Source organism: Pteropus alecto, unplaced genomic scaffold, assembly GCF_000325575.1.
Source record: "Pteropus alecto unplaced genomic scaffold, ASM32557v1 scaffold306, whole genome shotgun sequence".
Taxonomy (NCBI): domain Eukaryota; kingdom Metazoa; phylum Chordata; class Mammalia; order Chiroptera; family Pteropodidae; genus Pteropus; species Pteropus alecto.
This window is the reverse complement of record NW_006437748.1, coordinates 231,692-246,319: the sequence shown is the minus strand read 5'-3', so window position 1 is coordinate 246,319 and position 14,628 is coordinate 231,692. Positions and strand designations below refer to the sequence as shown.

Here is a 14,628-nt window from a genome sequence, read left to right as displayed (position 1 = left end):
TTTGGATTTTTGGGGTTATTTTTCTCTTTATCAGAAACTTATTACTAGGTAATAAAGTAAAGTATTGTGGATTTTTATTATTATTATTATTACCATTATCCTTTAGGCATGAGAGAAGTTAGATTTTGTGGCATACATTATTGGAAGATGTTTCTTCCATTTTGCAGGTCATATTTACTGAGTGTCAATATTGTTCATGTTTTTATGGCTTCCCCTGAAAATCATTCCAGAAAACTATTCATTTCTGAACACATTAAACTCCTTGTCCTTTTCCTCATATGGATCACATAGTGTGAAATAATAAGCCACAAAAACCGGAACTCACAAAAATAGATTTCCCTAAAAATGGGAATGTACACTGAACTCAAAGATGAATATGTTATCTATTGTAATGAAATTAGTAGAGTATATATTAGTAAAATTACAAACTGAAATGTTTTTACAAAGAGCCTCCAAAACATTACAGTGACTTAAATCAAACACAGTAGAAGTTAATTTCTTTCTCAAGTAACAGCTCAAAAGTTTATGAGCCTGGGGTTTGTGAGAAAGATTATCCCTACCCTACCCTTGCCTTGCTCTGTTGCTTCAGTCATTAACATGTCACAGCCAGTGGGAAAAACAGTAAAGTCCAGGGCAAGTGACTCTGTGGAAATAAACCAAAATTTTCCAAAACATGAGAACAGTGTAAGTTGTAGAAACATAAAGGAAACTGTAAAGACAGTGAGTAGTGTTTTAGTGCTCTACTGCTGTACAATAAACTATTCAAAACATTAGTGACATAAAATAGCACCAATTTATTACTTCTCATGTTTCTGTGGGTTGATTGGGATCAACTGAGCAGTTCTGCTTTATTTACATGGTGTAGCTGATGTTATTCAAATGTTTGCACTCAGCTGGGTACAAGCCAGGAATTGATATCCAACATGATCACTTGCCCCTTCTCTCTGGCCTAGCCTCATTTGGTAGTCTTCTCGACAGCATTGTTTTTGGCTTCTAAAAGGGTAAAAGTAAAAGCTGCCAGTCTTCTTAAGGCTGGTCCTGGAACTAGAACAGCATCATTTACACTACTATCTATTGGTCAAAACAAGCACACGTCTACCCCAGACTGAAGGAGAGAGAAAATAGACTGTTTCTCAATGGGAAACAAAAAATCTGTAACCATTTTTGATGTACTTCAAATAACTTGTGTATATGTTAGCTCAAGATAGTTATATTTTAGATTGAAGATATAACTGTTCTTGATTCCTCATCCCATGAGTTAAAAATAAGTTTGAGTAAACTCTCTAATATTTAAAAATTATACATGCTTTATTATTATTAGCTAAGTTTTTAATACTCAATAATTGCATAGAGTACTGAATACTATTTATTAATTGGCTATAAAACCACATTTCAAATAACTTTATTAATTGTTTAAAAATTGTCACTGTGACTTATTTCCGGTCTTCATGATTTGACCTAGAAATATGACTGATTGAGTCCTTGTAGTAAGAGCGTGGGAAGTTAGTGTCCTGCCCCATTTTTGGTGTTCACTTTTGCGTGCATCGTTAGTGTTATCTTTAATCTCAGGTCCATTTGAAGAAATAGTTCCCAACTATTTATCATTTACATGAGTATTTGTTTAGGGACAAATGAATACTTCAAAACACAGCTCACTTTAACTGGCCAATTATAAACCAAAATCCAGTACAATATGCTGAAGCAGACAGACAGGGGAGTGTGCTCATCAACCTTTCCACACTGTGTAATTGCACACCTCCCTTAAGACTCTTCACCTGTGTCCCTACAAACATACCAAGAGCAGCAAGTGTCAACTGAATATTAATTTTTATTAAGCTTATTTTTGTATTATTTTTGGATGAAATAAATACAAAATTTGTTTTAATAGGGGTGATAGTTACATGGGTATATTGCTCAAAAGCATTGAAGCTTATCTGTACATTTTATTGTATATAAATTGCACCATTAAATAAAAAAAAACAGAAATTGATGTTTTTTTTCTTAATCCCACTTTGGGAATGACTACAGTAAACAATAGGTAAAATTTTATCTACATAATTGAGAGAATAAAGTGGAATTTTAGAAATTTACTTCAGTGATGATAAATAAATGGAATGTCAGAAGATTTAGGAGGCTATCACAGTGGTCCAAGAAGGAAAGAAGAAGGCTCTGAATAAGGAGAAAGTAGAATTATACAAAAGAAACATGTAGGAGTGAATGACAATGATATAGGAAAGAAAGAATCACTTGGTCAATGTGTGGAAAATTGAACCTGCTTAGTCAGAAAAATGGTGGTACTATTAGGAAAAATTCAGTTTCTGGCTTTTGTAGTTCTTTTATATTTAAATTACAGATATGAACATTTCATCTGCCCAACAGTGGTGGTTTTTGAACTTTAGAGGGCATGAGAATCACCTGAGATTATCCGAAGTGCACATTCCAGACATTCCTTTTCAAGAGATTCTCATTCAGAAAATCTGGGGTAGGATTTTGGTCTTTCTGATGCATCTAGACCAAGAAGTACACACTTAGAAGTACTGCCATAAAAATGCATAAGAAAAGCAACCCAGGCATATCTTTGTAGAATTTTCCTAAGTTCAAAAATTGGCTACTAATAGTGTAATTTTTTGAGACAATTAAAAGATAAGTTGAGATTTTTTTCAAGGAGGGGTGAGTTACAGACTTGTCAATATTTTGGATTAAAAAAAAAACGTTTATTATTCATCAGAAAGAGCTTAAACAGAAGTTTACAAAGGCAATGGACTTAGACCTGAGGTGATACGAAAAGATGTGGAATTGGGACAAAGAGACCTTACTGTTTTCAGTTAGAATTATCAAAGATACACAAAGAAAATGTACTGGCTTAAAGGAAAAAATGATAAACTTTTAACTAATGGGAGAACATAACAAGAAATTAGAGGTAGTATCTATCATATAGATTTGAACCTAGGGATAATTTGTTACAAAAAAAAATGTTTTTAAAGCATAGAAGAAAACATAGTTAAGATTATTGACAACATTTTAGTTATATAAAAGATGTAGCAGATGAATTGACTATCCGGGAAGTGGAATTGTGATATGTTTAACTCCAAAATAAAAAATTAAGGCAAGAACTTGATGGAGAAACTCCAGAGTTTTGGAGGTGTTTTGGTAGAATCAACATTTTTGATGAACTATGCGTAGTTTCATTAAATGGAATGAATATCAAATTTTTTAAAATGAGAATTTAAGTGAATCTCTAGGGTTCTTATACTTAGACATGTACTTCTGTTCTTTGACATTTTATACTTCATTTATAATAGCTTTTGTGAGGTATTCAATATTCAGAGGTCACTCAAAGGTTTTTATTTAAAATCAACTGGAGGTATATTATAATTGCTTTTCTTCTACCAAAGGAAATTATAGGTGTATTCATCAGTAACATTTGATCAAGACTGAACATAAATTTCTGTATGTCTACAATGTCAAAACTTGGAGAATAGCCTCAAATTTCCATAAGTTTCTATGGCAATTCAGTTTTCTATGACAAGAATCCAGTTTTCAACACTGAGAATGACAGAATTAAGATACCATGTAATTGCTCATTTATTGCAAAACACTTCCATAACTATTTTAGAATAACAATACTAACAATATGATTATTTTAGACAGTTTGTTATTTTTTTTAAGTAAATTCTTTTGTTCTTAGGCTATGTTTTACTAAGGATGTAACCTCAAGTTCCTATCTTTTAAAATTATCTAGGACAATTCTTTTCTGTTTGTGTCTATGTCAACAACTAAATATTTAGATTGATGTGCTATATTTCACTTTTTTATTTTTGAGATGTCCTTAATTTTAGTGTCTTATAATAGTATATAATATTTCTATGGCTCCAAAATAAAAGACAGTAGCATAGTTAATTAAATCTGTCTTTAACGCCTATTCCCTCAACTTATTCCCTCTTGCTCATATATAACATTTTTTTAATGTTATGATTTATCTTTACATATATATGTTCATATTCAAGGTTAATATACTATATGTACTTCTTCTAAATCAATTTCTCATTTAATATATTTAAAGATAACTCTATAGAGTAAAGATATCCATTGTTTATTTTTACATTTGAATTATATCCACTTGAGGACATATCACCATTTATTTAACCAGACCACTCTTGAGGTATATTTAGATGGTTACTTATATTATTATAATGCAAAAGTTTCCTAAAAGCAGATTTTCCAGGTCAAAAAGTAAATACTAATATGATTTTACCATTTTTTTATTATAGTAAAATACACATAACATAAAATTTACCATCTTAACCATTTTTAAGTATATAGTTCGATGGCGTTAAATACATTCATAATGTTGTATCTAAAACTCTTTTCTTATAAAACTGAAACTTTATACTCATTAAACAATAATTTCCTATTTTCCCCTTTCCTACAATCCCTGGTAACCACCATTCTACTTTCTGTCTCAATAATTATGAATACTTTAAGTATCTCATATAAGTGACATTCCTCATGTAGCATTTGTCTTCTTATGACTAGTTTATCTCACTTAGCATATTGTCTTCAATGTTCATCCATACTGTAGCATACGTCAGCCTTTCACTTTCAATCCATTGTGTTTTTGCATGTAAAGTGAGTTTCTTGTAGATAGCATATAGTTGCATCCCTTTTTTTTTTTCCTCCAATCTTTATCTTTGGAGAGTTTAATTCATTTACATTTAAAGAAATTAAGGAGGGACTTCTTTATTCTGCTTTTTGTTTTCCATGTCTTGTTAATTTTTTATTCCTCATTTCCTGCATTACTGTTTTTTGTGTTTTGTTAATTTTTCATAGTGAAATGTTTAAACTCCTTTCTTATTTTCTTTTGTGTATATTCTATAACTATTTTTCTTTGTCTTTACCATGAAAATTACATTTAACATCCTAAAGTTATAGCACTCTAACTTGAATTTATTATACCAGCTTAACCAGAAAACTTTGCTCCTTTACAGCTCAATCCCCACCCTTTTCAGTTGTTGAAGTCACAAAGTTTATACATTATGTGCCTGAAAACATACACTAATTATTCTTTTAAAAGCATCAGTATCTTAAATTATACAGAAAACACAAAGTGGAGATATAAACTATTGTTATTATAATATTAGCTTTTATCATTGCCCCTGTATTTATCTTCACTTATCTTTTCATTTCAACCTGTAGTACTCTCTTGAGCATTTCTTATAGGGTTGGTCTAGTAGTAACAAACTTCTTCAGCTTTTATCTGAGAATGCCTTAATTTCTCTGGCACTTTTAAAGGACAATTCTACAGATATAGGATTATTTTTGACAGGTGCTTATTTGTTTTAGTGCTTTGAATATATCGGCCCACTGCCTTTGAGCTTCAAAGTTTCTAATTAGTAATATGTTGATAATCTTATTTAGGATTTTTTGGTGTGTGATGAGTCCCTTCTCTCTAGCTGCTTTTTGGATTCTCTTTTTGTCTTTCTCTTTTGAGTTTGATTATAATATGTCTTGGAGTGAGTCTCTTTAAATTCATCTTACATATATCATTGACTGGATGTTTATATTTATATATTTCATCAGACTTCAAAAGTTTTCAGCCATTAGTTTTTCAAATATTCTCTCGGCCCCTTTCTCTTCTTCTAGGACTCCAACAACATGTAGGTTGGTCTGCTTGATAGTGTCCCACAGGTCTATTAGGCACTGTTCACCTCTGTCCAATCTTTTTTTCTTTCTATTGCCCAGACTCAGTAATTGCCATTGCCCTATCTTTGAGTTCATTGATTCTTTCTTTTGCCAGCTCAACCACGACTCTGCCTTTGAACCTCTCTAGTTAATTTTTCATTTCAATTATTATATCTTTTTGCTTTAGAAGTTCTTTATAGTTTCTTTTTAGGTTTTCTTTACTTTTATTATTGATATTTCCATTTCGTTCATAAATAATTATATTGACTTTCTCTATGTCTTCCTGAAGTTCTTTGAGCATCTTTAAGAGAGTTGTTTTAAAGTCTTCATCTAGTAGTTCATCCATTAAGTGTTTTTAAGGGGCAGTTTCTGTTGATTTATTTTGTTTTTTCTTTGAATGGGCCATACTTTTCTGTTTATTTCTACACCTTGTGGGGTTTTTCATTGTTGTTGAAAATGGCACATTTGAATTTAATAACATGGTAAGTCTGAAAATCAAATTCTCCCACTTTTCCACATATTTGTGTTTAATGTTCTTATTTTTGTTCATTTTTTTATTGTTGTAAACTTAAAAAGGTTACAGGTGTAAACTTAAGGTATCAAGAATTTTGAGTCTGCGCTTTTTCCTAGGTGTGTCCAGTGACTTTCTAATCCACCACCTCCCCCACATATAGTTGCTTTTGAATGTTTTTAATGCCTGGCTTCCAAAAAGAAAAAAAGAAAAAAAGAAAAAAGAAAAAAAAAAAGAGGGTGAATAAAGGATGCTGGCCCTTTAAATCCCTTGGAATTTACTTTAGCTAAGGGGAAGGGGCTTGTAATAATAAAAGGAGATACCAGGTGTGACAATAATGCTTTCCTTCACCTCCATAAGTGGAAGCAACAAGCACTCATCAGAGTATAGATCTCTGGTATTTGGAGGTCAGGGTCCTTTTTGCCCACCCTGATTCCCGCAAGCAGTATGCAAACTGCTGCATCCAGCAAATGGTAAATCCTGCCGCGTCCAGTGCGACTCTGGAAAATATACCTGAGTGGGAATGGTGGGAGATTAAGAAAAGAAAGAAGACAGAAAACTGGGATCAGGAGGTCCACTGTCTACTGATGGTGGAGAAGTGGTGCAGTTTTATTTTTGCAAGCTGCTTTTTTACAAGAACATACCATTGCTGGCATAAGCAATTTCCCTTAGGCATAGCAACACTATTTCTTCTACTTCTCCGAAGCCACATTTTATCATGACCTTCAACTTGTTTATCTCCCTGCGGCTACATTTGCACCATCTTGTTCTCAGGAAGAATTTGCGGAGGCGAGGCAACCCTTGGTTGCCCTTGCAGACTGCAAGGACCTTGTCAGCTTACAGTCTGCTCTCCATAGGAAACTGCTTTGGGAACATGTGAAGAGCTTCCTGTGAAGGGGCTGAGGGGAGGGGAATGGGTAACTTCTGTACTGAGACCTGTAACTGACAGAAATTTATCACAATTTATTGTCTAACCCCTCTCCTGGAAGTTACAAGACTTCCGTAGACTCCAGAATTCCAAAATATTTATATCAGACATGTTCTACCAATGGAATTTCTATGTAGGTAGAGAGATACATTCCTGGCCTTCCTACACTTCCCAGAATCTCCCAATACTATAGGTTATACTAAATTCTCCATCAGAGGTTTTATAAAAATCATTTAATAACACCAGAAATGTTTGAAAGTGCCTGTTTTCTCATAGACTCACCAATGGAGTATGGTGTCTACCTGGGACCATTGCTAATCTAACAGTAAAGAATGGAATTTCAGTGTGGTTTTAATTTGAATTTATCATTCTTATATATAAAGATGAACATCTTGGTATATGTTCAAGGGCCATATGCCTTTCTCTTTCTGTGAACTATCTGTTCATTTTCTAGCTCAAACCTTTTATTTTTTATGTTTAGTTGATTTTTTTTTTTTAATTCGTAAATCTACATACATTAGGGATATGATTAGGGATTTGTCTCTAATCTAAATGCAACTATTTCCCCAAGTTTGTCACTGTGGTTTTACTTTGTTTATTGCATCTTGCCTTATAACTTTGTAATGTCATCAAATTTATTGCTTCTGGATTTTGAACCATAGTTAGGAAAGATATGCCTTCTCTCACATTAGAGTAGAATTTATTCATGTTTTCATCTATAACAAGTACTTATATTGTTTTATTGTTTATTGTTCATGAATATCTTCTTCATTTGGGGTTTACTCTAGTATTGTATGAAGAATGGATGCAATTTTATTATTTTCTTTATGGCTCTCCTATTAGGTAAATGCTTCAATTCAAAAATACATTTTCCCCTAATGTGTTGAGATGACTTCTTTATCATATGCTAAATTTTCATGTGCAATTTTGACTATTTCTGGATTTTCAAGTCTATTTCATTGGTGTAATTTTTTCACTTCCTGACCCTGCCCCTCACATTAATCCAGGGTAATTTATTTTTGATCTCAGAGTCAAAGCAAGGAGCAATACCGATTAATTTATTTTGGGATATTTTTGGCTTCTGGAAAACTAGATTTGAATGCAAACTCTGTGTTACTTTGTCTCTGACCTTAAACACATTATTTAATATATCAAAGCTCTCAAATCCTCCTCTTTAAAATGGGAATGATTTACAGAATTATTGATGATTACTTATATAAAGCATTTACACAGAGTAAGCTTTAATAATTGGAAGCCATGCTGTTTTATTCTTGTGGTTATTGTTTGGCCAAATGTGTTTATTCTATAGTTATATAACTTGATGTCTATTTTTCTTCACTTTAGGAAAAATAATGTTGCAGTATACAAAGAATAATGATACAATTGAAGGAAATTTCTGTAACAAATATATTTCTACTCACTAAAATGCTTGCATTTAAGAAATATCCTCTTTAGACATTAAAGTATCATCAAAATATATTATGTAATATTTTAAAATATTTTTATGTAATATAATTGATGTAGTTAGTTTGATACTTGAGAAAAATATTTGCCCGGCTAGAACAGAATATGCTCATTTTAATTTCCAAACATCTTGATATTTGGTAAAAATTAATACTCATTGTTTATTACAAGATATTTTGAGAAACCATGCAGGCTATAATTAAGATTTATGCACCATTAAAATACAATTTTAGAATTCAAAATTTGCTCTCTCCACACCTAATACCTCTTTTCATGTGATGAAGTTTTAAATAATTAAAGAGCGCTCTTAATAAAATATATTTGCAAAAATCATCCAAACAAGACACATTTTCCATCGTTTTACTTATAAACAAATTAATTATATACCAAATTTGCATCTGCTTTCCCTAGACTGCATAATTTTGAAACTTAATTTACTAATGAAATTGCGATTTTATCCCTCAGTTAATGAAGGGAAATAGATAAAGCAGATACACATATTACTAATTGTTCTCAATTATATGCTGAAATCTCAATGTCTTCCAGGGACTCCTGAGGATTACCCGCGATTTTTCCATATGCATCCTAGGACTGCAGAACTTAGTCTCCTGGAGCCAGTAAATAGAGATTTTCACCAGAAATTTGATTTGGTCATTAAGGTAAAGTAAACTAATTTCTTACTTCCTTGTATTTATAACTGCTAATCAAAGAAAACTGTAGAGGCTACTGTAGATACTTTAATGTTATAAAAATTAAAATTAATTTCGACAGCAATTAGTCAATTTTCCACTATAAAAGTGAAGTGCAGCAATTTTACTACATCATTGCTTTTCTTTAAAATAAACTTTTATATTACAATGTGATTCAAATACTGAATATTTTATATGTAATAAGTGCCCTAATCTAATGTATATAATTCTGAATTCTATTCTTTATTACATCTTCTAATAGTTCATCTTTTTCACTAAAAGGAATTTTATCTGCAAAAGCTTAACAAATGAATATATTTAAAGATGCATAGATTTATAATTTTATTTTAATAATGTATTCTTTTTTAAATGTTGTTGCTCTTTCTAACATAAAAAGAAAAAGAAAATATCTTGCTTGTCCAGAAATTTTTATATGTCTTTTTTTTAATTTTTCAAATGGTCACAACTGAACCTGATTGCTGGTGGTGAATGGAAACTTTCCAAAAACTTCTGTGAAGATGAAAGATATCCAGCCCTCAATCATTCACTGAGATTTTGTGAAAGAGAGCTGTCATTCCTCTATTTCAGCAAGCATTTGATATATAGAGTAAATTAGTCATGCACTAATCAAATGGAGGGGTGCAAATAAGGGAATAATTTAAGAACCAAAGCCATGTCACGAATGGGCTTATTATAAAAAGATATATAAGTATAGTCCAAAAAATCAGGAACTAATTCAAACCAAAGTTTTATAAATTGTAGAAACTTTGTAATCAAATATTTATGTCTCTCTCTGCCTTGTTTGAAAAATTAAATTATTAAAAGCAAATATTGTAGCAAATAAATTCTCATGTATCTCAAGAAAAGTTATATTTCATTTTAAAAAAGCTATAGAAAAGCTTTTCTTTAAATTAAACTTACGGAATATTTTTTAAAATTTAAAAGTGGAAAGAAAAAGGAAGTAAGGAAGGAAGCTTACTGAGAATGTATATTGTACAAGGTGTTTTATGTATATTTTTTCATTAAATTATAGCCATAACCTTAGTAGTATGCTAATTAACACTAAAGCTCAGAAAGAGTAAGTGATTGGCTCAGAGTTACATTATTAATAAGCAGCAAAACTCAGATTTAAATTTAGATTTTCATCTAAGCTAAAGCTGTGCTCTTTTCACTTCACCAAGATGCATTTGCTTAGAAATAATAGGTTGTCTGGATTAACTATCTGTCAATGCCACTGTAAACAATATATAGACATGGATTTAATTTTACTGCAAATTAGGGGATATTTTATTAGCACCAATTATATTATACATACCAGATCCTGTGCTTATTTAGTGTTCCTCTGTCATTATGCAATTTGTAGCCTAGAATGGGAAAGAGATATATAAGCCGATAAATCAAATATAACACATTGACTGCTAACAGAAGAACATATAACAAGTGCTGGTGAAGCGCAGAACAGGCACATTTAAATTAATCTGGGAACTCAGGGAAGATTTCTGGTGATTTCCCCAAGTTAAATTTTGCTATATTAGAAGGTTTGGCCAATGAATAAAAGAGGGAAATATGTTTGAACATAAGGAAGAGCAGAAGTAAATATTTGGAGGCATGATGTAGCAGCTAGAAGCAGTTAACAGGGTAATGAGGTATGGAGCCAGACCAGTTTCTTTGGATTTTATTCAGTAAGGGCATTGGAGTCATTTAACAAAGAAAGATTCCTTTTACCATTTGTTTATAATGGTCACGCATGAGATTCATCTTCATGCATCGACTACATCATTTTTTTTTTATCATAGGGCGATATAAAACTCAAAAATGTGTATCTATTGTCTACTGTCTATCTACCTGGAGCCATGTGGTGCTTCACTCAGTGGGAATTAGAAACCTTGACAAAGCACTATTTCAAACCTGCCTCATTTGAAACCTGAAATTCATTATTTTCCTTTATTATCAAATTCAAGTATCCTAATATAACTTGGTTACAGTGAAACAGTCCATCAATTATAGAAACAAAAATCAGTTAAAATAGGCTATATTTTTTTTATTTTTAATAATACCTTATATTATTAATAAAAGTTTCTACAGACATTATTAGATTAAAATTTTGCATTTTGCGTGCTGTCAAGAGGATAATAAGCAAAGATATCAATCTTTAAGAATAATAATGTGTCACCTGCTTGAATAATAGCTTAATATTGTGGCTTTGTATAGGGGTCCATTGAAATGCTACGATCTGGCAGTTCTCTTCTGTAGTAAGCTTTTCACCCTCTTCCCTTGTTCTTATTTTAATAATGCTTCATTTTTCATTGGCCATAAAAGTTTTTATTGGACTCGATCCCAATTTCTGTATCGAAAGCTAAGGAAAAATAAAATGAAGTATCTTCTCTTAAACTTTGAAGAAGAGTTAATTCTGCTTTAAAAAGCTATATGCACATTAAACCCCTGGTGATTGTCATGAATTAGAAATTTATCATTTTCATTTTATCTATTTCTGCCAGTGATTTATTCACTAGACTGACAAATAAAAATATAAAAGTGAAGCTCGAAAGACAAAATGGAGTAGTTCACCAACTTTAGAATATAAATTTTTAAAATGCCAATTAAAAGAGGAAAAATGATTCATATCAATCATTATTCCAAATTTTAAATAATTGTAATCACTTAATTACAACTTTAAAATAAAATGCACATTTTAAATAAGACTCAGCACTTAGTTTGCCCACTATAGTTGATATTTATGCCTCTTGGCCTTGTATAATTATTCATAATATTTCTTTACTCTCAAAAATGCCCCATTTTAGATAAACAGTTATGTGATCACCATAGTTGTAAAGCAAAAAACAACTGTGATATAGAAATGTGAAATCACATTTTCGATTCTAGATAATAATGAATTAGATCATGCATGGAGTGTCTATAACAAAGCCCAGAAAATTCACCTTAATTATTATAAGTGTAGTATTTATTAAAAATGTTATTAGTCGATATATTTTATAGTCTGGGAACCTAATACAAAGATTAAATGGATAAATTATTATGAATTCACTGTCTCTCAGTTGCTCAAACATAATTGTATTTTATATCTAAATCTTTTTGATAAACAACTATAGCAAGGGTCACAATGATATCATAAACATCATTGTATTATGATCTTTTTGATTTTCCTCTTGTTTCTCATTCACCCACTCATATTGTCCATCAGGCTAACCTTTAACTTCTTTTCTTTCCAACATCATGGCCACATTAAACCTTAGCTCTCATCAGTCATTCTGCATACTTTCTATTCTAGCCGTAAGAGAGGACTTGCAGGGCCCTAAAGTCTCCATACTCTTTCTGGCTTCCAGATATTTACAGATGCTCTCCCTCTTCCTGAATCATTCCTTCCTTTCCTTATCAACAATGCAATTCACATTCATGATTTGTTGATGCTGCAGATGCTAAAAGGATACTTTCTATGAAAGGGTGTGACCATTGAATGGAAGCCCCTCCTCGCATCCTGCTCCTCCCTGTGGTTGCTCTGACTTCTATATTTAGTTTGCCTGTTTATTTCCTCCGGACCTTTAGAGGAGGGAAGATTGTAATGTATTTCTTTACATTGTGGCCCAAGCCCCTACCTTTATGCATGTGTAGTACATAGAAGGTACTCAATAAATATTTGTTGTAATTGTTTTCTGGTACAGCAAATATTATAAGGCTGCTGGATTTGGTTACCTACATTTTCATTGTATTTAAATATATACATTTGAAAGTGTATGTATTTTATACAATTTTATTTATGTCTCTGTCCAGAATAAAGATACAATGAACTTCATAGATAAATTCAATCTCTGGAAAAAAATGCCAGACCTATGGTAAGGCATAGTGTAAAGCCATGTATTGAGTGCATTTTAATACAATTCTCTTTTTTTCTAAAAAAAAATATATATATTCAACATAGAAAATGAGCCACAGAATCAAAACTAGTGATTAAATATTAGTGCCATGTGCCAGTTCTCCTGGCAATTTACTTTGCTTTAACTTGAGAGACAAAGGACAACAGCATCTGAGAATGATTGAGGCCTAAGAGAACAGCTACTACAATCCTTGATCATATGTATGAATCTCTAATGCCACAATACTAGAAAATATTTAGCTTCTATTTGAATAATAATCTCAATTATACTTACTTCACAGGGATTCAATGGAAAGCTCAGGTTCACTGTTTTTAAGGCATATGGCATTTGCTAGTTTTCAGTTTGCCAGTTTTTTCTGAGAGTTTATTAGGTGCCTGACATTTTGCTCTCTGTTGAGAAGGCAGAAATCTATGAAAGCTCTGCCTCAAGGAAATCACAAGTATGGAAATTATGCTTTCAGAATTATTTCCTTTCTGAATTCAACATTCGTATTTCTAATTACTGTTTGTATAACTACTTTAAGTATTAAGCAATTGCATCAAATTAAGAATGTGGTAAACTCTATATGTCCTTTAAAAATCTTAAGCCTTCTTTCTTTCAATTAATAATATTGCAATCAGCCAGTCACCCAAACTGGAAGCTCCCAGTTCCTTTTAGATATCTGTCTCATATGTCCCTATTCAGTCACATTTCAAGTCCTTTCCAGATACCTCTGGAAATTCTCTTGAATCTCTCTCCATTCTCCATGTTCACTGCAGTTCTCTAGTTATCTTCCTCATGGCTGCCCATCATCACACATACATCTCTTCAACTTTAGCCTGTTTTCCTTGCATCCTTCCTATCTCCCCACATTACCAACAGAGTAACGCCTAAATAAATAAATAAATAAATAAATAAATAATGGTTATTATGCTCCATATTGTCATGAAGGCATTTGACAATTTGCCCCCCTACATGAATTTCCAACTGAGAACTTTGTAGATATGAAAGATCACAGGTATCAGGGGCAGTTGGACAGAGTAACAAGTCACAGATCATCAGTCATCTCTTCTAAAATAAAAGAGATGGCATATCCCATGATAATGAAAGAACTATGAAATTCATTAACTCTGTTAAAGACTTTGTGAAGTATAAGTTACTATTCTTTCTGCTCTAGTGTGAGTATTGCCAATTTGTAAAAAAAAAAAAGAAAAAGAAAAAAAGAAAAAAAGAAAAGAAAAAGAAATAAAGAGGAGAGAAGAAAGGCAGGAATATTTCCTTTAGGAAAGATTGAATAGGAACCTTCAGTGAGCCAGGGTTAGGAGAGGAAAAAAAATATCAGAGCTGATATAGTCCAGCCACAAGAAGCAAGACAAATGCTATGGATGACATACTTTCATAATTCTGGAAATATTTAGTAATGTACTCTTCTCCCTATTGTGGATTCCTCTTGAAAGAATGAAACACACACACACCCCACAC

The 14,628-nt window shown here is 31.8% G+C and overlaps 1 protein-coding gene across 1 annotated transcript in view; it reads left to right on the top strand.

The window, feature by feature from the left end:
* The window catches only part of LOC102885755 (protocadherin-15), a gene marked incomplete at its 3' end in the record, with an annotated part of 563,452 nt that overhangs the window by 318,346 nt on the left and 230,478 nt on the right, over nucleotides 1–14,628 (top strand). The window contains exon 10 of the mRNA XM_015591761.1: nucleotides 9,132–9,244. Within this exon, the coding sequence (XP_015447247.1) occupies nucleotides 9,132–9,244 (113 nt within the window). The remainder of the gene's footprint in view (nucleotides 1–9,131; nucleotides 9,245–14,628) is intronic.